This window comes from Styela clava, chromosome 7 (assembly GCF_964204865.1).
Source record: "Styela clava chromosome 7, kaStyClav1.hap1.2, whole genome shotgun sequence".
In the NCBI taxonomy this organism is placed as follows: Eukaryota; Metazoa; Chordata; class Ascidiacea; order Stolidobranchia; family Styelidae; genus Styela; species Styela clava.
This window is the reverse complement of record NC_135256.1, coordinates 17,076,945-17,104,796: the sequence shown is the minus strand read 5'-3', so window position 1 is coordinate 17,104,796 and position 27,852 is coordinate 17,076,945. Positions and strand designations below refer to the sequence as shown.

Here is a 27,852-nt window from a genome sequence, read left to right as displayed (position 1 = left end):
TATTGCAATTTATGCCAAATTCATTTACTTATGAGAAAATTTCATCTACAACTAGTGTTGTATGATGATGGAAGACGAATCAGAGGGAGATCAATCAGAAGCTCACGACTATTCGGAGCCAATAGAACTAGGTGAGAATACTCGCAAATCATGTGATTACCGATATCCTTTTCTGTTCAAGCTGAACTGCAAAAATTGATGAATTTCAAAAAAAAAAAAAACGCTACTCAGGTTCTCCTATCTTTGAACCTATTCCTAATAATAATAGTGTGAACGTGTATGTATGTATACGGTTGTTTGTTAAATTCAAATATAACATATTTCAGACGAGGAGCAAGGTAGTGGAGAATTTTCTGACGAGGGTTCTGAACAGGATGCTGGAGATGATATCGAGACCACAAGCAATAATAATCCCTACGGTGAAGGTACATCACTGTCAGTTGGCAGTAAAGTGACAAAAAGATCAAGCAGGCGAACACTTAATGAACGCCGAAGTAAATCTTTGCAACAACTTGTCAGTTCTTCGTCATATTCTGATGGACCAGAAGTTACATATCACCGCAATGCAAGAAAGAGACAAGCATCTTCGTCGCAACTAGATCTACATCAAAATTTATCACCTGATAATATTGAAATTGAGATACCTAATGGCTCAAAACAAAATACAAGACTCCCAGGATTGGGTAAGACTGCAATACTATCTGGGAGAATAATGAAAAAAGACGAGTCGGAAAATAAATCTGAAACACTTCCAACGTCTCGAAATGAATCCACAGCAAAAATACCCGTGCGAACTCCAGATCACCTCGACAAAGATTCAGACAAAAAGCAAACCGATCGGTTTGTATCAAAGCGACTGAGTAGATCAGCCGAGATTCTACCGCTACAAAATATGTCCCCTCGAAACCAATTTAGCAAAAACTCTAAAATGTCTGGATCAGCTGTAAAATTACCTCTTCTTCGTCGCTCAACTTCTGCAGCAAATTATCTAATGGGTGAAAAATATGCAAGAACAGCGTCGCTAATGACAACAACTCATTTACCCGGATTTATCGGAGCTGCTAAATCCAAACAATCGGAAAGCATGACACTGGGCTGTTGGAGACAGGAAAATAGTCCAGGAACGTCCGTAAAAGGAAAGGTGCGCTGAAAATTCAAGTTTTTTTTGTTCATAGCTCTAAAACGGCACATATTTCCAGCATGAACGGGCCCGTAAATTTTATTTCAGATTTATTTGTTGTTAGCCAAATTTTATTTGAAAGTAGCCTCAGAAATCGAAAAATGTCAAAAGACTGCTCATGAATTCTAAAATCATTTCAATGCAAAATTCAAACCGACTTATAACTTCGCCACAAATGGGCCCGTTTGTTACACTTGTGTATAATACTTATAATCATAACAAGAGAGCAACGCTCAAATATATGGACACGTGGACCAGAGCGAAGCAGTCCTTACCTTTGACGTTACCAGTACAGTACCCTCAAAAACCTCCGAGTTCACAGTCGCAAGAATTTTCACAGAGAGCCGTCACGCTTGGCGGATTAAAAACCGTGTTCCCATAATTAAAAAGTAATACAGCGCAAGTTTGGATGAAATATTAGATTTCATAAGATTCATACAAAATTTAGGAATAAATAAAAGTAATAGCCTTCTGGCAAAAAAATCAATCTTCAACTACTGAAAATTTCAAAGCAAGTGGTCCAGTATTCGAAGAGAAGAGCGATTTTATAATGATGAAGACGAAAATTAACAAGAACAACAACAAACTATTAAAACGATCCATAGGCCCACTCACGTGTCCAACGAAAATGTCTGTTAGCCTTACCTGACTACGTGGCAAGTGTCGACCATCACAGATGCAATTTCATGTTTTATTAAATTTCTCATTATATATATATATCATTGCTCGTCCTACTCAGGTACAGATGAGTTCCACGGGGAGTGGATCGGACCAGACGCAGGAACAAAAGGATTCGCTTACTGGGGGTGATGCGAACGAAAACAAAAGAAAAACCCGCAGGAGTTCGGAAGACTTTACTCTCATTCCTACACAATTTACGTCCTCCATCGCGGTATTTGACGATTTGTCGAAATTTAAGTCAAAGAGGAAAAACCAAAATGTAGAAGTTATCGACTCCCAAATGTCTTTGCCACCGTCCGCTAATCCGCCTCCTAATACGCAAACTACTTCGGTGACAGGACTAACGAAATTCGCTAAAGATGCTGAAAAAGAAAGATTCAGGTTTGGTTTTCTCCTCTGAAATAGCGTATGTATTGTAAAGCTATTTTACTTTAATATTACTTCGACTGACTATAGTTTTGTGGTTTCTGTTTCAGGTTGAAGTTACCAGAAGGTGTCTGTTCCGATCCTCTGCTAAGTAAACTTCGTATGGAAAGTGGCGATATTGGAATAGCCGCACGAAGACCTTCTGAGTCGCCTTTAGTGGCTATTAGAAGACATGATAGAAAACAATGCGCTAAAAAAGTAACACCGGTTAAGCTGAAGCATAGCCGAAAAAGCGAACATAAAAATGTGGGAAGAGGAATAGAGAAAAAAGAAAGCGACTATGAAATAAACAATGAAATTGAAGGTGCAGACTTTTTTTGGTGAATTGTCGTCAGATAATTATCTTATCGAATTAAATTACTTTAGTCTTCTAAATTATATTATTTTAGTACATAAATAGCGATCTTTGAGGACGAAATTATTCTTATTTTCAGCAAAATTGCGTGAGGTTCAAAGATTGAAGGAAGAAAAAGAGAAAAGGCGTCGAAAAAAACACTCTCCACCTAATCCAGATCTTGGATCTATGTTGTCAAAAAAGCCTTCTGATAATATGCTAAGGATTCGGAAACGATCGGAAGAAGTCAAGCAGTCAGCGGGTAAACCAAGTACCAGTAGAAAACCATGGCCGTTTGAAGCACATAGTGAACATCATTTAGCAGGAAGAGCAGGCGTGCTTGAGGTAAACCTTTTCCAGTAATTTTTTATTTAATCATTCAAACCGTTTGAATTTGTGATTATAGCTACGCTGGAATGGACAAGCCAATAACAGGCATAAATTTTTGTTTTTGTCAAATTTGAAATCTGAAACGTTAAATCATACCACTATTAGTAAGAGACACGTATCATCGAATTTGTATGGTTCCAGTAGCTTTTGATAGGACCTTGCGTTGAACTAATTCCAGAGATAATTCATTCAGTGATATGTTTTTTATAAAAGAACTTCAGCATTGTGCAATACTTTCGAGTACATCAACCGATATTTATTGACGTCTATATTACAAAGTGTAATATATATATAAAGTAAAGTGTGCTCCAAACGCCTTAGCTATCACATTCGAAGCATTTTCCACTAGGAATGCTTTCAGTTGAAATCTACGAATAAAGATATTGTTTGACATCGGAATATATTTTTGATGTAGATTTTCGTTTCAAGGGCATTTTAATTATGAGTTTGTTTTATTGAAAAATCGTACACTGTCTCATGAAATCAAGAATCATGTTCAGTACAAATGAGATTGTTCGATAAATATTCAGCATCTTGCTTTGGTGGATAAGCAATTGCAAATGAGTGGGAGCTTTGACAATTTACTGAAGAAACGATGGGAGAGGATGGCGCAGGACGGGGATAGAGATGACAATGGTGCATTTCTAACAACAGTCGGAAAGTTTGTTCCTCTGGATCATTCCATTGTTCTTGTCGGTCGAACACCATTGCCAGATGGCTCTTTCAAGTTAGTTATTTTAACTAATTTCCGAGATATTTTACGAATAGGATTGGACGAAATAGGATATTCAGCTAATCCATGATATTCGAATACTCAAGAATCTTAAGAATTAAAAAATATATTAATAGCAGAACGACCATAATACGAAATTTTGATCTAAACTCGCACGCAAATGGATACTAATTTTAGCTGCGAAATTCATAAAAATGACATCAAAACTCATATATAGACTTCAAAATCAAAAGACATTGGCATGAAGAACAATCCTGAAAATTAGAATGATACGCGTGCAAACAACTTGGGTTGACGTATATGTGGTTGTATGAGCCACGTGATACAAACAAGTTGCCACGGTCAATTTTAAATAATTACACCGTGTAACAAAGGGCATATATATATTTGAATACATAGTATATATGTGGTTTAAATTATCGCAATTATTGCGACTGCATATATAGAATTCAAATGAAAATTATTTAACAAATGCTACGTTGATTGCATATGTGGTATCTCTATCTCACTCTCTCTATCTGACTCGGAATAAATCACATTCCAGAAAATCTATACAAATAACAACCAAATTTAGAAATGGACTACTACATTAAGGTAGTTTTTAGGCTTACCAACTGTTATCTCATTTAGAAAGACAGTTGTTCTTGGAACACTGATGAATAAATTACCTGAAAAGGAAGAGGTTGGATCTGGTGATTCCATGGTAACCTTGAATTCATCAGCTGTCGAGTCTCCGATTGTAGTCAGAGGAAATGATTTTTTTGAAGGCGGGGGTGATACTAGTGCTGCGATTAAACCAACTTTGATACAAGGGGAAAATACACGAAATATGCAAATATTTAATAAGCATGACGATACCGAGAAATTAGGAAAGGACGAAAGGACGGGTAAGAAAAATCTAAGGAGTTTTGCGAGAAAAATGAGCAAGGGATTTACAGATAAGACAAAGACTGCTACTCGAAACGTTGTCACAAAGCAACAAGAAAGAATGCGTAGGATGTCTACAGCTGTTGGTGGAATCACCAGGAATATGAGGAAACGAGGAAAAAATATAGAAGAAGAAGACATTACACCGGTACAGGCTGAAGCACAAGACACCGGCCGGGCAACGTCTGAAGATGGCGATTCAGCATTTTACAGTTCTGAAGATGAACCGTTCGATGAAACCATTCTGCAGCAATGTGAAGGTCGGAATATATTTATAGGTAGACGAAGCCGTCCAGAACCCATTTCAGGAAAAAGAAAGGTTCGGAGAAAAGACGTACTCTGGCATATTCCCACTGAACATGATACCTGCCCAATTGCAAACTCTGATGCATTAAATCGCAAAATGCGTGAATTGAGAATCGAAATTCGCCAATCTACCGACTTAAATTTGAAGAAATGGAGAATTGGCAAAGAAGGCTGGGTTGGTGAAACGGGTAGCAAATTAAGTTTTGATGCACCAAACGAAAGAGGCGACTTCACTGTCGATAATCTTATATCAAATGAAAAAACTGGGAGAGAACAGATGAGACAAATTAAAAAGGCACTTGGAGTTTTAGCCAGAGAATCCAGGCCAGATTTAATGTCAAGGCGTTACCGTAAACTAATGAAGCAAAAACCGGCCGCAGTATATTGCAGATACCTATATGACCCACTGGTTGACGACAATCTTTATGAATACGTCCCGTCAACTAAATCGTCGTCATCTTCTATTCATCAAGCAATTAAGGGAATTGTAAATATTGGAACGAAAGTTCGCTCGGTCCTGAAGGGAAAGAAGGAACACATTTATGATGAAGTAGCTGGAGATGAATTCATTGACCCCCTTTTTATGAATGAATTAGAGACTGGTTTTCCCGGGGTAAATTGGAATGGCGATAAAAAATCGGATTCTTATTCGGACGATTTACCCAATTTCATTAAACCGAAGTTTGTAGAAGACGTACGTGAAGAAGTACCCCGCAACAATTTGAAGCCAGGAGAAAGTACCGATACGGAAACTCAAACTGAGGATTACTATGAAGAAATTGACGAATATATTGGAGCTACAGATGTTGCGCAACTGCATTCAACCGTACGCGGCGATGACCAAGAGATTGATGCTACCAGTGACGATTCAGATATGGAAGATGAGGAGGAAACTGATACAAACACTGTCAAGGAAGGCGAATACGAAGAGATAGACGAATCTATCACTGTTGCCAATGCTAGTGACCTCGAAGGTGGATTTTTTGGAGGTGTCACAGAGGAAAGCCAAGAAAACGAAACTAGCAATTCGGAGACACCGGAAAACGATGAAACTGAGGAATCTCAAAGTGAAGAAGAAGAATCACACGATGAAACATCAAGTGCTCCTATTCCATCGGCTGGAAAGACCGTAAAAATTGGTTGTAAATCTAAAAAGAAAGCGAAAGATCGTCCATATCTTCAATCGAATATACCCAAGAAAGATAAAGCGGCCAAGCAAATGATACAGATAGGCCGTCCCAGACCAACTAATATTAGACGATCATTTCCACTACCACCGAAAATACCTCCGCGGGGAACTGGAAATAAATATAAGCAAACAAAATCCAACGAATTAAACTACGGAGGAACAGCACCATCTAGGAGTATATCATCAACTTCATTAGGACTAGATAATAAGGGTAACAAACGACTTCTTCAATTCCATTTTGCAAAATATTTCCCAACATTGACGTTTCATTCTCGAAAGAAGTATCACAAAAAGTCAACTTGCACCCCATACTATGATTTACCGAAACCACGAAAATCATCATCTTTTCCTTTTTGTAGTGACGATTCATTTATACAAGAAATGAATGAGATGCGACATAGTTTGGTGCGCTATTTAAGCGATGGTAGTTGTGGGGATTATGATTACTACGGAGCAATGTACTCAAAATCTGCTCTACCTACAGAGGAAGAAAAAAATCAGTTGTTGAATAATTCGAGTTTTTTTTCTAAAAAGCATGTAATCTCTGACGAAGAAAGTCAAAATTGTTCATCTGAACATACCTCCCATAAAAACGATGTTCCTTTAATTAGCACTGGTCCAACAAGATCGGAAGATTTTGTTACCACTTCAGACAGTGTTGAGAATGAGAGTATAAGTGTTATAGAATCTGAGATAGAGCAAGATGTAGCAGAAGACTTTGGCGCAGCTGTTCAATATGACTCACCCAATTCGGAGAATAACGAAGAGAAGGCAGAGAGCGATGAAAATTCTGATTCCTTTTCAACCGATTCGGCAGATACTGTTGAGAGTAAGCATGATTTAGGCAAAGAATTGAGAATAGCATTAGATGAAAGAGAGAAGTTGAAACCAGAAAATATATATGATGATCCGCCAGAATCATCCAAGAGTTCTAGTTTGACGAATGCCTCAGGCTCAACTAAAGTATCTCCCATACCGAAAAAAATTATTGCAAGCAAAAATACAAGGGAGAAAAGCACAAAATTCAGTCCTATTACAAAAAAGAAACCTATGTCTTCAGACAGTAGTGATGAATCTCTTCAAGGCCTTGCACAATTTTTCCATCCGGACCAAATTACACGAAATGGTAAAACGCGACAAAGGGCAGATGACGATGATTCAACCTGGCCCCGATCAAAATTATTTCAGTCCTACCCTGGCGACAGGTTACGGTCGTTGTTTGGTCCCAGTCAATCTTTCTCTAACTGCGAGTCATTGGAAGAACACGACGCATTTGGTGATCCAGTGAAAAAAAGAAAACACTTTCCTATAGATAAAATGCTACGGATGGTGCCGTCTGATTATTCCACAACAAACGTATCCGATATTACAACTTGGTGGGGAGATGATGAAAAGAGACAAGGCAAATTAGGTGGTGCTGATCGATGGAGTACAAAATCTTTAATCGGTTCTGATATAAAAGTTCCTCCGTCTGACGCAGAAGCAAATATAGAAAAAAGTAGATCATCAAGGTCATTAATGACAAAAGCTTCATTGGGATTTCGTGCTGCGATGATGTATTTGCGTGGCGATGGTCTTCTTCTTAAAAAATTCACGAGAAAGGACAAGATGCCCAAACCAAAAAAATTTAAATTTAGAAGAGATGATGGTGAATCATCTGTGAAAATAATCTGCAAAGAATCAAATAGACGATTACAAAGTGGCGAAAACACAAGCGAAGCGAAACTTTGTACTCATAAAGATTGCATGTATAGACGATGTTCCGATTCTGATTCGTCAAGTCACGAAGATCTTCGAACAATATGCAGAGAATCTACATCGTGGCCTTGCAGAAGAATTGAATCGCCATTGAATGTAACATTTGACGCAGTGAAAAACATCTTAGAACGTTCGGAAAAAAACGAACCAGTTTTTGATATTGTAAGCATTCCGACTGTTTCTACAGCAGTAACGAAACTGGAAGAATGTGGAAAATGCCCTTGTAAAGAAAGCCGTTTCGAGCCATTTTTCCCTAAGTTATTTGAAGAGAATGTTTTGAAACCGCTTGCAGTAAGAGTGGTCAATTTGGCTGTTCTTGAGGGAAAAGAAAAATATGACAGACTTTATCCTATATATACAGAAAGGGATGTGGACAAGCTAACTGACAAAATGGTTTACAATGCAATTCTATATGGTGTTGCAGAGTTCACAGTGAAAGATGCATTTCAGGACGTAATTATTGATATTCAAACAGAGGACATGTTGGATGAAATGATAAAGGACGAGATTAAAGACGTAGGAAAGAAATTAATTGCAAATGCGTTTTCCGAGGCCGCAATCCAACAAGGACGAAGGAGGATAATTATTCAAGACTTTCTAGATTCAAATAACAAATGGCGAGAAAATCAAAGTGAACAAGTCCAAAAAAACAATTCAGAAATTCTGAGATACCCAGTTCTGTCGGATGATAAATTTGCACCATTCAGCCCACCGTGCCAATACCCTAAAAGACTCGATGGAGTAGTTCCACTTCACATTCCAAATGTGGAAGGAGAAACCCAGCAGATGTTTTACCAACCCAGTACATTGACCACTAAATTGAAAGCTAACAAGCTTATTAGTAAAGTAATAAATAGAAGCGTCGATAAATATCTCCATCCTCCAAGCGAATATTTCACAGCTTCCGAAACTTCTCTCGTCATCCCAGATGATGTAATTGAAGACCAAGTTGAGGAACTCGTCAACGACATAGTTTCTGCAGTCACGCTCGCGGAAGAACTTCAACTCGACTTTTCAGACGGACTCAAACTACAGAAGAAATATCCAGATTTAACAGAGGAATTTTCGATAAAGAGCTCAAGTAGTCAAATCGAAGATAAATCTGATGGTGTGGATGTTGAGCCTAAATTGTCTTCTTTTTCGAAACGTTCAAGCTGCATATCCGACATTGAATCCGTTGCAGCAGAGAGTGTACCGAAGAGTTCGTCCATTTCTGTATCCGATTCTAAATTCATAAGCGATATAGATATTGATGAAGATGTGAAATTTATAATGAACAAAATTTTGTGTTCGGTTGCATTATCTGAAGAAGTGGAAAACAGATGGAAAGAAGTCGATGATGATGACTTGAGTAACGAAAACAATCCAGAAAACATAGCGATTGAATCAGAAATAGAAGTCGAGAACTCGCAAGAGCACATGGATGCAAACGATTTAACCGAAGATCAAACAGAAGAACACAAGTCTGAATACAACTATGATTCTCAAGAAAATGTTCAGGTTTTGAGCAATGAAGCAGACCAAAATTTTGATGAAGAGAATCCAGATGTAGATAAGGATCCTGGTGGTCAGCATCCTGAATTAGACGAGAATCACGAAATTCCTGATGGGGAAATTGGGGACGAGAATTGGGATGGAGAAGAACATCCAGGTAAATTAGATTGCTGATAATGTGGTTGAGGAAAAGATTTTGTTAACAATTGTTAATAATCTCGACCATTCATTTCGATAGAAATATACCCATCTCACTTTAAGTCGCGTTGAATCAAGTTGCATGAAATTTTTATCACAACATTTTATTTTGTAGGGCCTTTCTTGGTCAAATAGCTTTTTAAATCACATCTTTATTTGGTACTTGCCTTGGATTCGACTCAGGTTACTCAATGAAATGATGAAAATTTTCTAGTAGATGACACCGTTGGATTCGACTTGGACTCGGTTCGTCAAAAATAGACTTAGGTCAAATACGCAACGACAATTGATAAACGATACAGTATTTAAATTAGGGTATTAACATAATCGATCCTTGCCTATGATCCGTTTTCTTTGACTAACTTCAGAAGAATATGCAGATGAAGATGGCGAATACGGAGCAGAACAGTATGATGTTGACGAAGAGGAGGGAGATTGGGGTGAAGAAGGGAATTTAGAAGGTTTGTAGCCAGGACTGTTCAAAATCGAATATTTTTCTCGAATCGAATATTAAAGCACAATCTTAATTCGATCTCTATTCTACATTAAAAAATTCCCCTTCGATATTGGATAACGTAAGTGCAGTTACGTCTTAAATACTGCTGATATTTTGCATAACTGTGTTTCCAGAGTCATAAAGGGAGATCCCATGCCTACATGAACTGGTAAAAAATATAGAGGTCTCCAAAATTAGGGTTTTGAAAACTATCGAGTTTTGAGAGTTGAATACTCTCAATGCCTTACTAACTTAATTCTAATGGATTCCGTTTCAATAGGGCATGCAAAGCCTGTAGGTGCTATTTTAAGCATATTATCATTAGTCCAAACTCTTTGAGTTTTTTTTTGTGTAATATTCATCAAAATGATAAACAACCATCAATATAGATCAGTGCTCTTCAACCTTTGTGTTATTGCGGAACCCCTGATATCATTTTTCGTTTTTTATGGAACCCCAAATAACAAAAATAAAACACGAAATACTCGTAACACGAAATATTTGTAATTCAAATATTTCTACTTCAACAACGAAACAGAAAGAAGGTAACAAGCGTGAAATTCAATGACTAGGTTTTTCTTGCATTTCCTTTGCAATCTTCTTGAATAGTGGCTCCACGGCGCTCAAAGCAATTCTCATACTCACGTCTACACTCTTTAAAAACTTCTTTTTTGTTTTTAATAGTTGTTAAGCAGAAAAGTCTGATTCACACAAATAGGTATTGGGAAATTGACACAGACGTTTTAATGCTTCTTTTGCAATGGCTGTATACCCTCTTTGTGAAGAAAAATCCAAAAATATTCCTTTCCATGTTTTTCGAAGGTTTTCTCCGAATTAATATCATTACGGATATCTAAGAGTCCTTCTTGCTGTTGCGCACTTAGAAATTCATCCAAAAACGGAAAAGAAGAATAATCATTTTTTGCAACTTTATTGGCCCAGCACTCAATTTTTCCTTTACGCGGAACCCCTAAGGAACCCTATAAACTCACGGAACCCCACTGCATGTGTTGCGGAACCCCTGTTGAAGAGCACTGATATAGATGAAACTGTTGCCAAAAAAATTGCATTTAAAGAGGTCACGAATTCGGAGCTAGTTTGATGACATTATTATATGATGACTGTATTGTTACTGTACAACAGCCACCAAATGCAAAAGTGCAATTATTTGTCATGGAAATAGATGAATAATACAAGTTCCATTGAAAGAGGGTACTGTCATCATAAGCCCTGAATCGATTTCAACATCGAGTTACCTGTACCACATTTCTGTGATTATTAACTCAACTGCTTCAAATCGATTCTATTTATAGAACTAGCGTTTTCTGCCGATAATTGCCTTTTTCTCCTTGTGTACTCTCTCGAAAACATCATTTCAAATGTTACTACCGATACTGAGGGTTCTGTCATCATAAGCCTCAATCTGATTTCAACTTTGAGTTACCTGTAATCATATGCCACCGGGCATTATGATATTACCACACCTATTTATTGCAAAACTATAGGGCGAGAGAAATATCGTAAAACAGTTATACGAGGGGCAAGAATTGTTCATGCACGAAGCGCCGGCGCTTGCGCGGTGAAAAACGCAGTGCAAAGGTGGTCGTGAGGCCTTTTCCGCTTTATATACTTTATTTCACCGATTCGCAAATTAGCCGGAAAATGATCCGAATAATTTACAATTCGATTTCGAGTATTCGGTTCGCTTGGGGAGCCCTATATGTATCTATAGTCTTACTCAAATAAATATATTTGCAGTTTATAACAGTTTACGTTATAATATAGATTATAACATACCAGCACTATTGTGCGGTTTTTATTTATTTCCTTTTTTGAATAGTATAGTATTTTATGTTTGCGGAACGCACGATACGGTCATCTACCATCGATTTTTTCATGTTTCAGCAGGACAAAATACAGCATTAATTTCTCATCTGTTCTCTATCCAAGAAGCTGTGTCACCTTTTTGAAAATTAACAAAGTTAAATATTCCATGCACAGCATTATATCGCTTCGAGTACAATATAATATGTAAATCGAGCAATGCTGAAATATATTGTTGCATGTTTTCTACTTCATTGTTTTATTCTACACATTTCAGGAAACGAAATTAATGAAGAGGAAGAAAAAGAAGAGGAAGGTGTTCCTCCTCCTTCTATGAGAGCAAGGAGTAAGATGAAGGTTTCAAAAATTTTGAAGAAACTTCATCGTTCTTCAGTCGCCAAAAACAGGGATCCTATTACACGAGGTCCAATACAAAGATTTTTTGTTAAACTGTTCGAAAGCAAAAAGCGCCAGAGTGCTTCAAATGATACCTGGAGGTGAATAGGCAATTGACCGTCTTAAAGAATGTGAAATGAATAATAATAATAATATGTATACTAGTTTATCCTACATATATAAAATGAATATTTTGATGCAAAAACCAAAACATACATGACAGATAACTTAAGTTTATTTTCCGTTAGATTTCTGAATGAAGAACCGGAATGCAGCGGGCTCAACGTCTTTGAAGGAACTTCTTCGTCAACAGATAGTAGCTCGTTTCTGTCATGGAACGAGTCTACACCACAGAACATTTTCATTGGTAGAGAATCGTCCAATAAACGGAGAGAAGACAAAGTGAAGAATCCCGGTAGTCAGACTCCGAAGCCTTCAACGGGCACCGGTGATATATGTTCGAATTCTAGTTGTGAACCGAGCGATACCCACCGGAAAGCCTTCGGATCGCTTCCATTATATGTGATAAATAGGTTTGGAAATATTGCAAGAAGACTCAGTCCCTCGAGAAAAAAAGCTCAAACGCACTGCCCAACTCCATCCTGTGGTAGATCAACCAATGCCGAGAAAAATTACGTTTCATTCATTCCTCCTAAGCATGTATCATCAGCTCCATCTCCTTCCAGAGCAAGACATACTCCTTTCCCATCAGCCGGAATATCAGAGAATAACTCTATACCCACCGCGGATAATTTTGCCCAAAATAATAATCCTCGGAATCAACCACCTGTGTCATCACCATCCACAAGTATTTGGGAACGAAATATTGAGGCAGCTTCATCTCGCCATTGTGATACAAAGTTAGATGGGAGCTCTTCTTCGAAAACTGACAGTACTTACGACCCAGTAGAAAGTAGCACTGTCTGTACGAGCGATACGTCCATTTCAATGAAAACATATCAAGTTCTGCAGAATGATGGACAACAGGTACAAATTGGAAGATATCGGGAAGAAAAATCAAACGTGAAAACAAGGATACCCTGCCCACTTGTCATGCCGCCAAGTTCAAATGTATTAAGCATTGGAAAGAGCAAATCTTCAACACATTCCTCTATGAAACTTGCGGATAAATCTTCAATTTTGGTCAATATTGGTAATCGCAAAGCGAAAGATAATTGTTTACCCATAGATGCCCCGAAACCTTTGCAAAATTCCACTTCAAGTACGGTTAAGATAAATACAGTATACACAACTTATGGAGAAGTCGATCGGGACGGTAGCGGGAGTGATGTTTTTCCCATGAAAAGAACTAATCCTCTGCCAAGCGATTCCAAGCTGCTGCTCATAAAAGAGAGTACGCAACAGATACAGTGTTTTCAAGAGATTCCAGACGACGCTGAACATGAAGATAATGAAAATGAGAAGCCTGCAACTAATGATAACGCCGAATATAATAGTTGCATTTCGGATAATATTAGCAATTCTGCTGATGAACTTGACGATGAAACAATATACGAGAACGTGAGAAAAATGTTTCATCCGTGGAGAAAGGACGACGACGACTTAATCAGAAAATTGAGGGCTGGAAATATTGAAGCCCCTAATGTTATTGCTGGACCGCAGCATTCATTGAACAACACAAATGAAATGCCTAGTTTGTCTCGTGGATCTGTAAAGTTATCCGAAAGTGGAACTGCTTTTCTAGATGAGATATACCAGATTGCGAACGCTTGCAAACAACAGATCTTTGAGCTGGCCGAACTGCGCAGAGATCACTTAGGTCATCTAGAAGACATTCAAAATGAAACTCCAGTCGTTGAGGAAAATATCAAAAACGACAATACTGACTATCGCGAAGATGTTCTTGACATAGTGATTCCAGAAAAGAAGAATGCCGGAGTTCAAATTGAAATATCCCAACCTATTGGGAAACCCGAATCTGCACAACCAAAGTTAGTTAACTCTAGCACCTACACAACACAGGATCTCGTGGACGACGTCAATTACCAAATATCAAAAGTAAATAAAATCATGGGTGTGTCCTGTCGAAAACCTTCAAACTCTGAAATGTCCGCTAGTAGTGACACTGCTCCTCCTGTTAATTTTGAACTAATGTCAAGAATGCGAAGTTTAGAACAGACAATAGATGACTTTGCAAAAGAACTTCAATGCCCACGAAGTATGGACCACCGTATTAATACAAACATACATAGAAACGGTGATGAAGTACAGGAAAAAGACAAAAGCAGAGATTTAACGCTAGGTGGCATCAATGATTACCAGAGAACATACCGTCAACGAGCAAAACCTAAAAACTCACCACGTGGTGCAGATCATATGCATCACAGGCGTAGCAAATATGGTAGAATATCCTCTATGAGTTCAACTCTATCTGGGGGTCGTCGATTCCTTAGGTCTCTCTATTATTCTCCTCGTGTTCCCGGTATCCGACCGAGCGCTGCTGTATCCAGTGAATACGATACGCAATTTCATCTATCTGACACTACATATTCTGCAGACGATTCCTCAAGAACAGATTGTAATTTATCAGACACTTCCGTATACGCGGGAAATATGAAGTACCGTAGACGTCGTAACCATTCAAGCGAGACGGAAGCAAGTTACTCTGATAATCACACTACGCGGGAGAGAAAAAAACTTCATTCAACAGCTTCGAGGAAATCTCCGCGATTTAAGATGCGTTCCCGCTTTCACAAGTATGCGGATATAAGAGAAATAAGTACACAAACTAAAGAAGAGTTAAATATATCAAATTCAACCGATGAATTAAAAACCAGAGGGGCTGAAAAATTGAATAATGGAGATCAGAGTGATGACGAGAAACCAACAACGTCACGAAGTTCGGCTTACGAAAGACGCCAGGCTAAGGAAAATGAGCAATGTGAAAGCGCACGTAAATTAAAATACCTACGTAAAAAGTATAAACTGAGCAGCGAATGCAGCTCTGATGAACGTTGTAAGATTTTAAGAAGGGAATTGTCAGAGAATTCTTTAGTAAAGACAGGTGAAGAAAAAACAAATTATGCTAATGATCCCAGTAGAAAGTCAAAAAGCCGCACACACGGGGAAATCAACCCATCGCTAGTACCAGAAAACAATGCTACCAATGAATCTGACAAAACAAATCAGGAATCTCACAATATTAACAATATTAATAAGGCTTTTATTCCTTCGATATCTCAAGGGCCAATATTCAAGAAGATTTTACCAACGAAACGAAGGATGCCGCCAATTGGTGGCCGTCACAGAAAAGAAATACCAGGTACGTATGCTTCGACTTTCAACTAGAATAGAAACAATACGAAAATAAGGCTTTGCTTCATCAAAACACTCTATGTTTCATTTGATCCAATCTTCATAGCTAATGAGGGTTACACGCACGGCACGATCCATCTTGCATTAACTTGGTTATTATTTATAACTGAATTCCGGTATTTATTTTTAAAATCTTAATGCAGCACGGCACGAAAGCTTCAGCAGTGAGTCCAATTCATCACAATCCAGTACGGAGCCTTGTGCCGCGCGTGCTAGTGCAAGAGGAGGAATTGTAGTAGTTCCGCGCAATCTACGCAAATCAACAGCTTGTCAGAAAAATAATTTGCCCGACGGAAGCCAGTTATCAGTCCCGGTGTTGAAAGAGTTTTTTGAGGAAAGCACAGACGAGGCAAGTTGAAATAATTATTTTTTTGAATACAATTGTCACATATATATATCGGAAGTTATTTTTCGGACTTCTTTCACATTCCACCAAGTAAATGTCGTAGAGTCTATGAGATATGACGCTACGAAAAAGTTTTCCCAGAAACAACGATTCAGTAATACGATCCACAACTCCACTTGGTGTGCAATAATTTTTTGTTTGTGTCATTTATTATGATGCTTATAATTTGACTTAAATTTCAGTTACTATTACTAGAAAATGAATATCGTCTCTACCGGCATTTCAATTGTCTTTTCAAACTATTCAATGTTGCAGAAATTAATACTATTATCTCTACAAATTTCCATGTTAAAAGTTTTTTTTCGATAGGAATTCAAAGGTAAACAAAAAATTGGGAATGTACTATCGGTGCAACAGCTCACCCCAAGAGATACAAAATTTCTCGGTGTTACAAAGAGTAGAAAGTCTAAGGAATCAGTAACATTGAAACCTAGTGCTCATCCTGAAGCAAGAAAATCATTGAGAAAGCTTTCGGAAGACAATCAAAAAGTAAGTTACCGATGTGTTTGGAGGGATTATATATATATATATAAGAGTGATAACAAGCGTCGACCCTTGCGCATGCACTAATACTAGTTTCGGGTTCCAGACCACACTACTCTTTTAGGCCGATATTTAGTTACCTTTAACGTGTGATAGTGTTGTCTGTTTCACATTTCCAAAATCACAAACATAAGGGACTATCAAAATCGAGATAGAGAGCTTGTGCAAATGGGAGATACCCTTATTAGGTCTTCAGTGTCACCTAACATTACGCCTTCCATTTCAATTAATGAACTTTGTCTGAATTTTTACTCATTCACCTTTTTTTTTTAGCAAACAATGATTCTTGTCAATAGAGATGTAGCGGAGTCGCCTAAGGATTACACAGATTACGACGATGTGAAAAATTTAAATAAAAATAGACGACAAAGCCAAGGCTCGGGTAAAGATGGACTCGACGGTAGGGTAGTTCGTGGAAAGGACGGACAGACTCGCGTTGTCGTACCATCCTCCACTGTTGATTTTCTGACCGGTTTACCATCGAGCTATGCCGAAGGAAAACAAAAAACAATTCCAAAATACAAGACGAGATGCGACGATAAACCTGTTTGTTTTCCTGGGTACTTTGACGACAGCAGCTCCAATGAGTCACTTGAAATGAAATGGATGGATAGAAATATACAACAAGTTGAATTACCACGCCGACGAAGATCCCCTGTAAAAGTTCATCCGAGGTCAGGAACAGACTTTAGAAGATGGCGTCAAAGTCTAAGTGGTGGTATTCTGAAGGACAGAAGACACTCTGACAGAAAAACTCGACGAAGAGCTTCGTCTTTTGATATAGAAGCTAGGGTACGAGAGTGCAGACTGAGTTCTTCAGAAAGTGAAAAAACTGACAAATGTGCGGCGGATGGTCAGTGTTTTCCTGCACAACGTTGTAAACCTACGAAACTATGCCTTGATAACAAAAAGGCTCGTCAATGCCACCGACGGAAGACAAAAGAACATTCTGAATGGAAAAATTTTGTTAAAAATATTTTCCATCTTATATTATCAGCAGGTCCTTTACTGGAAACTACGATTCGTCTTCTGGCACTTGCGATTATTTTATTCTATGCTATTCATGAGGAAGTTTTTGTTGTTGATGGTGATTTCCCTACATGACGATTGCTGTTTTTTTCTTGTTTTCAGTACTTTTCATTTTACTCCAAATAAACTGCACTTCTTTGTTTTGTTTATATTGTCTGGGTCGAAGATAATATGAAGTTATATGTAATTTTGAAGCTAGATTTTTAGGCGATTACATGAACGATATCAGAGATAAAAAGAGAAGCATTAATAATTAAACCTAGTTGAGCCCGCCTAGGGCAAAAGTGGCGTTTAGCAGACGAGAAACGCTCCTTACATTTGCGTTGCGTATGCACAAATTTCGTGCGTACAGAACGGGTTCCGGGATTTCGTAACGCACACCGTGCTTCATAGCGAGTATAAGTTGAAAACTCGTACACTATCGTTATACAAAAATCATGATAGGTACATTAACAAACTTTTATCAAATTGTTTGTATTGCGGAAAAGAGTTCAGATTTGAGGATCGGCAAACAAAAGTTACCTAAATGGCTACAAACAAATATCAATCCACGATTCCCATCCCCGGTACAAGTTGAATATTGCACTGAGCACGCAAAGTTGTAATTTCAATAAAATATAATTCACAAAATGTATACCATAAATGGCAAAAATGTCTTCGATGTTTCTTGGGCATCTCCCCTAATTTCAGCCTGATTTCTGCTTCCACTGTGTGTCAAACCAGGCTTTATATTCAATTTGAAATTGCTTTAAAACTGAAAAATTTCAAAAACAATTTTATGCAACTGGATAAATAACGAAAACATTTCAGAACATTTACCAGTAAAGTTAGTTACCTGCCACTGCAGATTGTAATGCAGAGTTAAAATCCAATGACACAGCGTTGCTCATTGTATTCGTTCTATCGTTCATCCACATATCTCTATCATCTGGACCTCCTACAACGGCACCAGTAAGTACTTGTGGGTTGTCAGTTGGTTTTCTGAAATCTTCGTACGTGCATTTTCCAGCGGTACTGCATGAGCTACAAAATGTTTGTATTGCGTTACGAAAGTTAGATGAATAAGTATTGGATCGAAAGTGTTTGATGACTATTTCAAGTTTTTGAAGATATGTACACACCACAATGATTAATAACGCAGTAATATGATTGCCGACAGACATGTTACTTGGCCAATATAAAATTCCAATATGTTTTCATTTTAGGTGATATTTTCTCTAATCGAAATTAGCTTTACCTTACCTAGATCTGTGATGCGGTTGCTTTGGGTAGTTTATGCCATAGCCAACTACAAAACTCTTTCCGGTTTTCCCAAGAACATAATCTATCTGATCTTCACCAAATTTTCTGAAAAAAAATTGCAGCTTTGTTTCTAAGCTTTCTCGTGTCCCGTGAAAATAATATAAAGCAGAAAGTATATGGAAAATGAATGATCATTTATCGAATCAAAACGTATAAAATTATAGCAGGTATATTGGGGTATTTCTCTTGACGCCACCACAAAATTTGGTACTCCCGTAGTATGTTTACCAGGTTAATAATTTTATTCTGATTTCCCTTATTATAGTTCTATTACGAGTTCGGGGACTGTCTGTGTTAGTCAACTGAATATATCCCCTGCCCATATACTTCCGTCCCTTTAAACAACTTGATGTAAAATAGGCGAACAAAATTAGTTACCCCCATATTGTTACACATAGGCTGGAGGGTCTATGGGTATCACACAACAATATTTCTTTTCATCTATCGCGTGTCCTGTTTGATAATTCACCTTTACTTAAAATTACCTGTACTTTGTTTTTTTTTCATCAGGCACCAATTTTAATTTTGACGTCACCATACAGATGAACCCAGCATTGCATGCATATCTTATTGGGCCCCACTTTGACTTGAACAAAAGACCCTGTGGCGTATATTCAGCAGTGCCATCTAAATACGAATTCTTAAATAATGTTCCATTGGCAATCAGTACTATTTTCTTAAAAGCCATTGAATTGATTTGAACAACCTTGTTAAAATTAACCTCAAATACCTTACATCTTATTCGGGAAACAGAATGAAAACCTACAGTAATACTTTAATAACATTGCTATAGTATCATAGAAATCTTGGGATTAAATACCATGAACCGCAACACTTCACCCATGGTGTCATAAATTGAGTAGGCAATATCGAATCAAAAACTGCCATTTCCAAAAAATAGTATCTCCTTACCCTGCACTGGTTGATAATACTGTATACTATAGAGCCTTGTTTGGAGTGAATTGCTTATGGAACTACGAATGAAATTCAGAGATAGAAAATAGTTAGTTCATTTTTTGTCTGTTATTTTCGCTGTAAACTGAACTATTAATATAATAATACCCATCAAACCTGGCATAACAGAATCACAAAACGCAAGCAATGGTTTCACATATGTTCGCTTTTTCGTGTATTTTGCAAGTAATAGTTGAACACCAACTGCTTTTTGATCCCACGAAAATTCCGTTTGTTGATTGAATAAATTGTAAATGAAATATTTTGTTTTTACATTTGCAAGATAAACTTCATCGTTTGTAGCAATATACAACCACATTGCTGCCCAAACAAGCTCGTCGTTATATCTGGAAAAGTAATAATATATCGCCACTGAGTAATTTTATAGACGAGTGAAGGACTAGAAGCGGAAATTTTTAGAGAGTAAACTGCTTGCCTATAATTTAAATATATAATTTGTCGTGCGCAGCACCTTCAAAGACCGTTAGCATGACTTAGAAAATAAAGTAGTTGCAGATTCAGATATCTTATTTTTGTCATGCAAGAATATCATAGAAAGTTGCAAGTTTCCCACATTGCTATCTTTCAAGATATATCATATACATATTATACCATTAATATTCTGCTAAATAATTGATCAATTAATTGAAAGATTGAATAATCAGACGCCAATATCAATGTATCATTACTAAATTGATATTTCTTATAATTATTTTGGATGGTTGCTGAGGAGATAATATCTCATGAAACATTGACTGGTCTACTATATATTGTCAGAATGTTTCAGTCAAACTCCACCTGCATGGCAGAAGGCAGGAAGTGGTGTTTAATAGCAAGTTTATGATTGAAATCATTATATCAAAACAATGCGCATAACTGAAAGGTCTTCAGTCTGAAATAGAAAAGGGATCTTACCCAGAAGATGGATAAAAGTTTGCAGCAGCACGAATCGACATATGATAAACTCCTCTGTATTTGTCAGCAAACTGAAATAACTCCTTGGCATGTTTTATCAGGGACTGAACATATGGATCGGCTGAAATCAAAAAGTTTGTGTTATACAGAATCGGAATATGATGAAGTGAGGAGTCTTCAATCTATATGGCCACAAAAATATACCAGAGTAATTTGGCCAACTTCGGTCGACTTCAACAATGTCGCAAATTTGTTGTACTTAATTTGCGTGTAATTATTATAGAAATATTGTTTTGCTAAACCTTTATTATTATCTAATCAACCTCACTTTCATTACTCCCGCTTTCAATCCACACTGCAGCCGTTGCAGCGAGAGCGGCGGCTGTTTCCGCCGCCAGATCTGTTCCTGGACTTCTGCCAGTTATCGAATAGCACGGACGTTGTACTCCACCCATATTTTGAGGTCGGGTCCATTCTTCATTTTCGTATATAGGATCGCCTACCTGAAATAAGGAACATAAAATGAGAGCGTGTTTGAATCATCAAATCAATTATATTGATGAATACGTACGTTTGCGAGTTGGAAAAATAGAGGCATACAACGAAACAATCTTTAAGCGAATCAACATGGCTATTGGCAATGCAGGAATATATGATTAGGAAGTGATCGGATAAATGGTCGCTATCGCTAAAATCGTACATCGGAAAATACAAGTAAATGTGCAATTTTCTTAATATTAAAAAAATTCGAGTGCATGGACTCACTTGGCCATAAAATTCAAATTGTCCAGTATGTGCTTTGATGAAGTAGTCAGCGGCCCATTTTAAAGTATCTTTGAGAAATTTTGTCTGCCAACTGGCTTCGTAGGCGTCTTTTGCTTCAAGATAACTCCAGGCCAATTGCGTCATAGAAAATGCCGTAGGGAAGCCAAATTTCACGTAGTCGCCAGCTGAAATTGAATGCGTAATATTTCAACAAAATAACAATTGAACGTGTAAATTAACTTAAGGCGCCACTGCGCCTAATTCAATAAGAAAAAGATCTTAATCTAAATCTTCAATTACTAATAAAAGAATAACTAACAGTGATAATATCCTCCTGATAAATCTTTGTTGCATTCAGACCCATCCTTTGTATGAGCACTCGCTCTCCATGAAATACGACCATTGCGAGGTAAATTTCCCGATCGCTGAGCTTCAAAAAATAGATGCGAATTGTGAATGATCTAAAACATATATAAAAGTCAAATTGAAACAGTTTTGCAAGTATTTTAGAGATTAAAATTTAGACGGTGAAATCATTATTTGAAAGTGTCTCCAGGCAACCCAACATTTTGGTATGACAGGTTTTCCATTTGCTTTAAAACTTACAGTTTTATCAGGGTTGCGTATATCAATTTCAACAAAATATACCTTAGCATAGTCATAAGAATTGCGTGGAGCAAATATCGGGCGTTCTGCATCTCCGTCTTTAGAAAATCCTTCAGGAATATACGCAGGAGTTGGCGATGTTATCAGGCTTTTTGTTGTTGTTAACACCACCGGCTCAGTTCTTGATTGATCTGTAATCGGACATTAAAACATATTGTAATTAATACTATGTAACTACTATCAGAATATCATTTCTTTATTTGGGGTAGTTATGATGAATGTCACAGCCGAATAAATGAATATTTTTTGTGTTTTTGTAGAACAAAAAAATTATGATACATTTTATGAACGAACGAACAACGAATATTTCAAGAAACGTTTGATGGTGGGTTGGAACAGGCATCTGAATATGATGATTTTACAACGATTTTGTATTTGTGCCAACGCCACGTTTTCATTTCCGCCAATTCGAGTGAGTGAGGTAATGATCTTCTATATTCTATAAGATATGCTCTGCAGTCCCGAATCAATATAACTTACAAACCTCCCTCGAAGCAATTCAATTTATGGGCGTTCTCAAACTTCACTAAAGTTGTTCCCAGTTTTACTCCGCTTCTGGTGTCAACACACCAGCAATAGTGACCAGTTCTTGTTGTCAGTTTTGCCTTCCGACATTGTACTGCTTTGAATCTATCTCCATCACATTGAGGTACAAAACATCGCTTCATCGGTCTTCTTTTCTTTTTGCAAATCCTTTTTCGTTCTGCGATGGACTCAACGCAGTTGATAGCTGTAGAGAAAATAATGAATAGAAAGAAGTCAAATACATAAGTATTTAACTAATTGTTTTATTTGACTAGGAAAAAATACTTTATCATTAATTAGTCGCGTCAAAATCACTGCGATTAGAGGTCATTTCGGAGGAAAATTTATTATCTTACCCGCTAATGTCGGTTTAGGAGGAGTCGTCGATGTTTTATGAGCAAATTTCCACCAAGTCTTAGTAGTAGTTGAAAGTAATGGTGTAGTGGGTGGCTTAGAAGTGGTTATAGTTTTATCAGTGGAAATGAACCTAAAAATAACGATTAGATGAGAATTTGAAAACACAAAATTTATAATTATTGTTATTTGTTAGAATAAATTTGATTTGAAATTTGCCAACCATTATTACATCATGATTTTAAAGTTTTTATTTCTCGCACATTTGAGGTTTTAAAAATCCCATTTGGCAACAAAGTAAACAAGATATTAGAGTCGGGAGACACATCACACGTCTTTTCAAAAGATCAATTTCTACAAAATTCAAATCTAGAACAAAACAGTTTTAAGTAAGCGCAGTTCGCATTTATGAATCCTCACTTACCACCACTTTCCCCGGCCGCTAAATTGATTGTATTTCTCTTCGTCTCCACTATTTTGGAATGGATTGAATGTTGTAGTGGTAGGTACCGTAGTTGTTGTGGGTTCCCTTGTGCTAACTGGAATTGTTGAGTAGCCCATCTCACGGAAGTGCTTCGAACGTGGCTTGGTATACTTGAAAAAATACAATTAAAATTCAGTTTATGTTGATATCTATGGAATATTTTAGTTATTAATTTAGATTATCCTGAGCGTTGAAAGTAACTTTTATTCAAGTATTTGGTTGGATTAAATGACATCCGGATATTTATTAAGAAGGTAACATTGTACAACGTCAAAAAACGTAATTATTATGGCTGTTAATTTCCGTACAATTTAGTATATTCGTCAACAATTATAATGTAAACATATACCAGCACTCAATAACTATTTACCGAATTCATTTGAATATAGCTTGTAAGTTTTATGTAATATGCTTCATTTCTTTTCTGTTTCATGAAATCTAAAAACACTGTACTTTCATGCATTTAATGCGTATACATTCATACCCATGTGTAATTCACTACTTTCATTTCATGTTCGTAATCAATGGTTCGATTTGGCATGAATACTTTGTCAAGAAAAACTATATCAGGTTTAGGTCCTGAATATCCGTTGTAATCAATTCCTGGAGTGATGTTGAAGCGAAGAAGAAGGCTGTAATGACATAACAACAAAACGTTATATAAAAAGTAGAATACTCGGGGCATCTTAGCACTCGATTTCGTGCTGCTTATGTATTACACACATACCGCTGTTCATTAGTCATTCCGGGCCACAGATGTCCATTCCACTGTTTCTGTTTCAGATAAACAACACGACCGTCTGGACTGAGTTCTATGAAGGTTCCCTGCCATAACTAGAATTCAAGTGGAAAACTGAGCCACCGTACCAATATTAAACGATAAGTTCAGGTTATATTGTACGACTCGCAAATAAGACACCCAAAATATGACTACTTGCTATCTATTCAAACCTGTCTACGGACGGAAATATCTGAAACATGACAAATTTGAAGTTTTTGTATGGAAATTTAAAATTCATGATTTATTTTGTAAATTAATATAATTTTCATGATTTTTATTGTCATATATATATATGTATGATGTCGGGATGGCAAAAATTCTTTATTTCATAAACTCTATAACAGGCTACTGCTTTACCATACCGTAATGTTATATATTCTTTCTGGAAATAGAAGTGCCATCGTCCAACTTGGAATTTCTATGTGAACTGGTACTCTGAATTTTGCAATATATCCCCCGTCGAATTCAGATAGCCATGAATACTCCATCTATGATAAAAGAGGAGGACTTTCATATGTATCACGGGCAGAGAGAAGCGCATGAAGCGGCCTAATCTAATAGCGAATTACGGTCTCTCGTCCGGTTACCATTTCATGTCGTATAAGGGGATAGTTAGCCCGTGATTTGATTTAGATCCATGACATAGTAACCCACAGGTGGTTGCTTGCAGCACCCCACTACTATGAGTATTCCAAAGGTCTTCTCGCACATAATTAGCCCCGCGGGGTTTTCATTTGTGAAACCACACGGCGCAATAAGATGTACGGTGACAAGCGTACTTCAAACGTTTAGCGCGATGTGCCAACCGCTTGGATTTTACATTCTATTGGAGTTTACAATTTAATGGTTTACGGATATAAACTAAACTAACTCTTGGCTGGTTCCAGACGAAATTTATTTACAGATATGGACTACTCTAAATTTTGACGACCCAAATGGGTCCCACCCGCGCATCGATCCATTATGATGAGGTGTGACAATTTACGCAAATACCTCCATTTTTATGGGGTATTTCAATTGAATCATATAACGCAGATTTTCGGAGTTACGACAAATATGACGATATAAATGAGATTAAAGACGAGCAGGGCTGAATGTTACTGTCATCAGTACTTTTGTTAACCCGTCACTTTTTATGATATTATATTAGAAGTCAATGACGTCAATAACTCTAGCATCATAAATTTGAAATGTTACTGGCTTTGCCATTTGAAGTTTACTATAATAATTACGTTACGTAATACGGATTCATTCGAAAATATTTTTAGTCCTGCAGAACAAGTTTGGTGAGAGATACAATCAGCTTGTGTAGAGTAAGTCACGCGGACACTTTGTGTCATGTGTCATGAAGCCTGTAGGCACATGACACAAAATGTCCGCGTGACTTACCCAAAATAAATGTTTCAAAGTGAAAACAGGCTAGCAGTGGCAAGTATAAGGCATTCAAAACTGATTCGTCTTCGGACCAAAGAACGTTTTGTTAAATTTTATAGGGCTATGCGTAGTAGTGGGATTCAGCCGGTTCTATAGAACCGTCTCACAGAATTTTATGAGATCAGCGAACCGGTTGGCATTACTGTACTGAAAAAACATGACTTTTTGTAACAGAACCGGCTGAAAATATGACATTTGTGTGATGAAACCGGCTGACAAATAATTTGAATCTCACCACTGCCTAATGTTGACAAGTAACATATATAATAATGATAAGTAAGTTGATCAAACCAGTTATTGCTCAATACCTGACGACCAGTGGCATTAGAACATGAAATGAAACCTGGAATAGCGCCCGAAATGACAAACACTATTTACAAATGCGAAAAAAAAAAAAATTTCTCCGCCTAAAAATCAACAAGACTACTGTATCTTAAACGTAACTTTGAACCCGACGTTTCTCTAATGGTTATTTGGATATTGATGCCAAAAACTATAATTTATCTTGTATTTCACACATTTATATAATTGGAAAACATATTATCTTACCTTGAATGTTGGCTTTGGCATTTTCTTCTTTTTCTCACTACTGGCAACATTAAGTCTCGCGAAACTGAGTAAACAAAGTACAAAAAAGATTTCTGACAATGAAAACTTCATGGATTTTGCAAAACTTCTGACCTGTGGCTAAAAATTGAACGTGCTGCGTTCACTTGATAATTGTGACATTTATTACCATTACCGCGGCACACAGACATATTTATTATAACAATAAATGCCTCGGGCAATTAAAGCGCTCTTCATATTCTACCAGTTCAAAACACAAATATTTTAGAAGAAATTAATACCAATTAATGTAACAAACAAATATGCAATTGCAAAGATAGTTTTCTATCCAACTTTTATAAATTTAGGACACAGTTTTCTAACTAACGCAAAAATATCACATACATTTATAAAAAGTTTGCGCATTCAATTTAGTTACTTACCTGTCGATGAAAACAATTAGCAGAGAGTTTGAAAGGCTTTAATCCTATCCTGTTTTTGATATTCTGGTGGAATCTTCAAGCATTTGACAATGCTAATAAGGCTAAGAATTAAAGTCCGAAATGCCCCCTACACTGATCCCCTGTGTCCTTTTCTTTTTGATTGAATATAAATTTTGTGAAAAGTATTTTTTTATTTTAATTTCAATGATAAAGAAGTTAGTTATATTACTAAGTTTCAATAACATCTTAGCTTGGTTGCAAATTTTTGCCATGTTGTTTGAAGCGCTTGATCCGCTGTATATATATTTTTTTTCTTTATACATATATTTAAAATGTTTACATAAAGAATTATTTATTATAGTTTAAAGCCGACTGATATTATTAGTGCAACTAAGTTTCCAACTATATCTCATGTTGACTTCATTTTTCACCTTATTATTTTTACCCGTTCAGGTTATATCGTGTTTATTTTGAGTCACAATTCATTATTAGGTATAATCTGTTTACATTTATATTATTTTTTGTTCCTAAAGTTTGTAAAAATATTACTGGTCTACCTTTTTCATTAAGTCATCTTAAAATTTGAATCTTATTCATACAAGCGAAATAGGTGGGAGTTGACCTCGATGACCGCATGGTCGTATCGCTCCCTCCTGTCCATACCAAAACAATTTTATTGTTGCTACTTTTTTACTGTATTGATGACTGCAATTTTTTTGATTGACAAATTAATAAATCTCTCTCTCTCTTTCACAGAAATGTTCCTGTGGGATGCGGTTGCCCCTTCGAGTAATTACCTGCCCGGGACGGGAACGAGAATAGCCTGTCAGTTAATCTCCCAACAGTTACCGACGAACTTGGGTGGTGGTGGAAGCCGTGAATCAGCTACGTGAATTAGCCTACTTGGCTCAGGCCAGTAGGAGATCCTCGTAGGCTACTCACATTTCCACGAGATTCAAATCGAAGTGACTGGAGCGAAGTTGGAACGATGCCCCAGCTGCCAAGGCAAGATGCGCGATGTGAAGAGGGTTATATAT

At 37.0% G+C, this 27,852-nt stretch overlaps 2 protein-coding genes across 4 annotated transcripts; one reads left to right on the top strand and one right to left on the bottom strand.

Annotated features, from left to right (window-relative positions):
- The first annotated feature begins 30 nt into the window (after positions 1 to 30).
- Positions 31 to 18,152, top strand: LOC120327567 (uncharacterized). 2 transcript variants are annotated; one of them, XM_078114182.1, is made up of 13 exons: positions 31 to 131; positions 327 to 1,141; positions 1,920 to 2,242; positions 2,338 to 2,591; positions 2,722 to 2,966; positions 3,542 to 3,738; positions 4,375 to 9,575; positions 9,988 to 10,077; positions 12,214 to 12,433; positions 12,581 to 15,615; positions 15,812 to 16,017; positions 16,384 to 16,563; positions 16,891 to 18,152. In XM_078114182.1, exons 1-13 carry the CDS (start codon positions 62 to 64, stop codon positions 17,719 to 17,721), a joined length of 11,667 nt encoding a protein of 3,888 aa, XP_077970308.1. In that variant the 5' UTR covers positions 31 to 61; the 3' UTR covers positions 17,722 to 18,152. The 2 variants fall into 2 exon arrangements, with proteins under 2 accessions (XP_077970308.1, XP_039249822.2); XM_039393888.2 differs by having other exon boundaries at positions 9,985 to 10,077.
- LOC120327569 (uncharacterized) lies at positions 18,153 to 26,936 on the bottom strand. Of its 2 annotated transcripts, XM_039393892.2 has the most exons (18): positions 26,816 to 26,936; positions 26,376 to 26,439; positions 24,755 to 24,880; positions 24,339 to 24,445; positions 24,096 to 24,243; positions 23,552 to 23,721; positions 23,130 to 23,260; positions 22,733 to 22,978; positions 22,231 to 22,379; positions 21,902 to 22,043; positions 21,583 to 21,767; positions 21,146 to 21,320; positions 20,818 to 20,938; positions 20,020 to 20,249; positions 19,434 to 19,575; positions 18,889 to 18,993; positions 18,482 to 18,669; positions 18,153 to 18,400 (listed from the first exon to the last, which is right to left on the bottom strand). In XM_039393892.2, exons 2-18 carry the CDS (start codon positions 26,394 to 26,396, stop codon positions 18,333 to 18,335), a joined length of 2,454 nt encoding a protein of 817 aa, XP_039249826.2. In that variant the 5' UTR covers positions 26,397 to 26,439; positions 26,816 to 26,936; the 3' UTR covers positions 18,153 to 18,332. The 2 variants fall into 2 exon arrangements, with proteins under 2 accessions (XP_039249826.2, XP_039249825.2); XM_039393891.2 differs by lacking the exon at positions 26,816 to 26,936 and having other exon boundaries at positions 26,376 to 26,556.
- Between the last annotated feature and the right edge of the window lie 916 nt (positions 26,937 to 27,852).

Excerpts from the sequence above, each read along its gene's own strand:
- LOC120327567 (XM_039393888.2), top strand. The coding sequence starts at position 62 with ATGATGATGGAAGACGAATCAGAGGGAGATCAATCAGAAGCTCACGAC. Across the intron at positions 2,243-2,337 it reads GCTGAAAAAGAAAGATTCAG|GTTGAAGTTACCAGAAGGTG; the intron begins GTTTGGTTTTCT and ends TTTCTGTTTCAG. Across the intron at positions 12,434-12,580 it reads GCTTCAAATGATACCTGGAG|ATTTCTGAATGAAGAACCGG; the intron begins GTGAATAGGCAA and ends ATTTTCCGTTAG.
- LOC120327569 (XM_039393891.2), bottom strand. The coding sequence starts at position 26,486 with ATGAAGTTTTCATTGTCAGAAATCTTTTTTGTACTTTGTTTACTCAGT. Across the intron at positions 22,380-22,732 it reads ATTGAATTGCTTCGAGGGAG|ATCAATCAAGAACTGAGCCG; the intron begins GTTTGTAAGTTA and ends GTCCGATTACAG. Across the intron at positions 18,994-19,433 it reads GAAAAAAAAACAAAGTACAG|AAAATTTGGTGAAGATCAGA; the intron begins GTAATTTTAAGT and ends ATTTTTTTTCAG.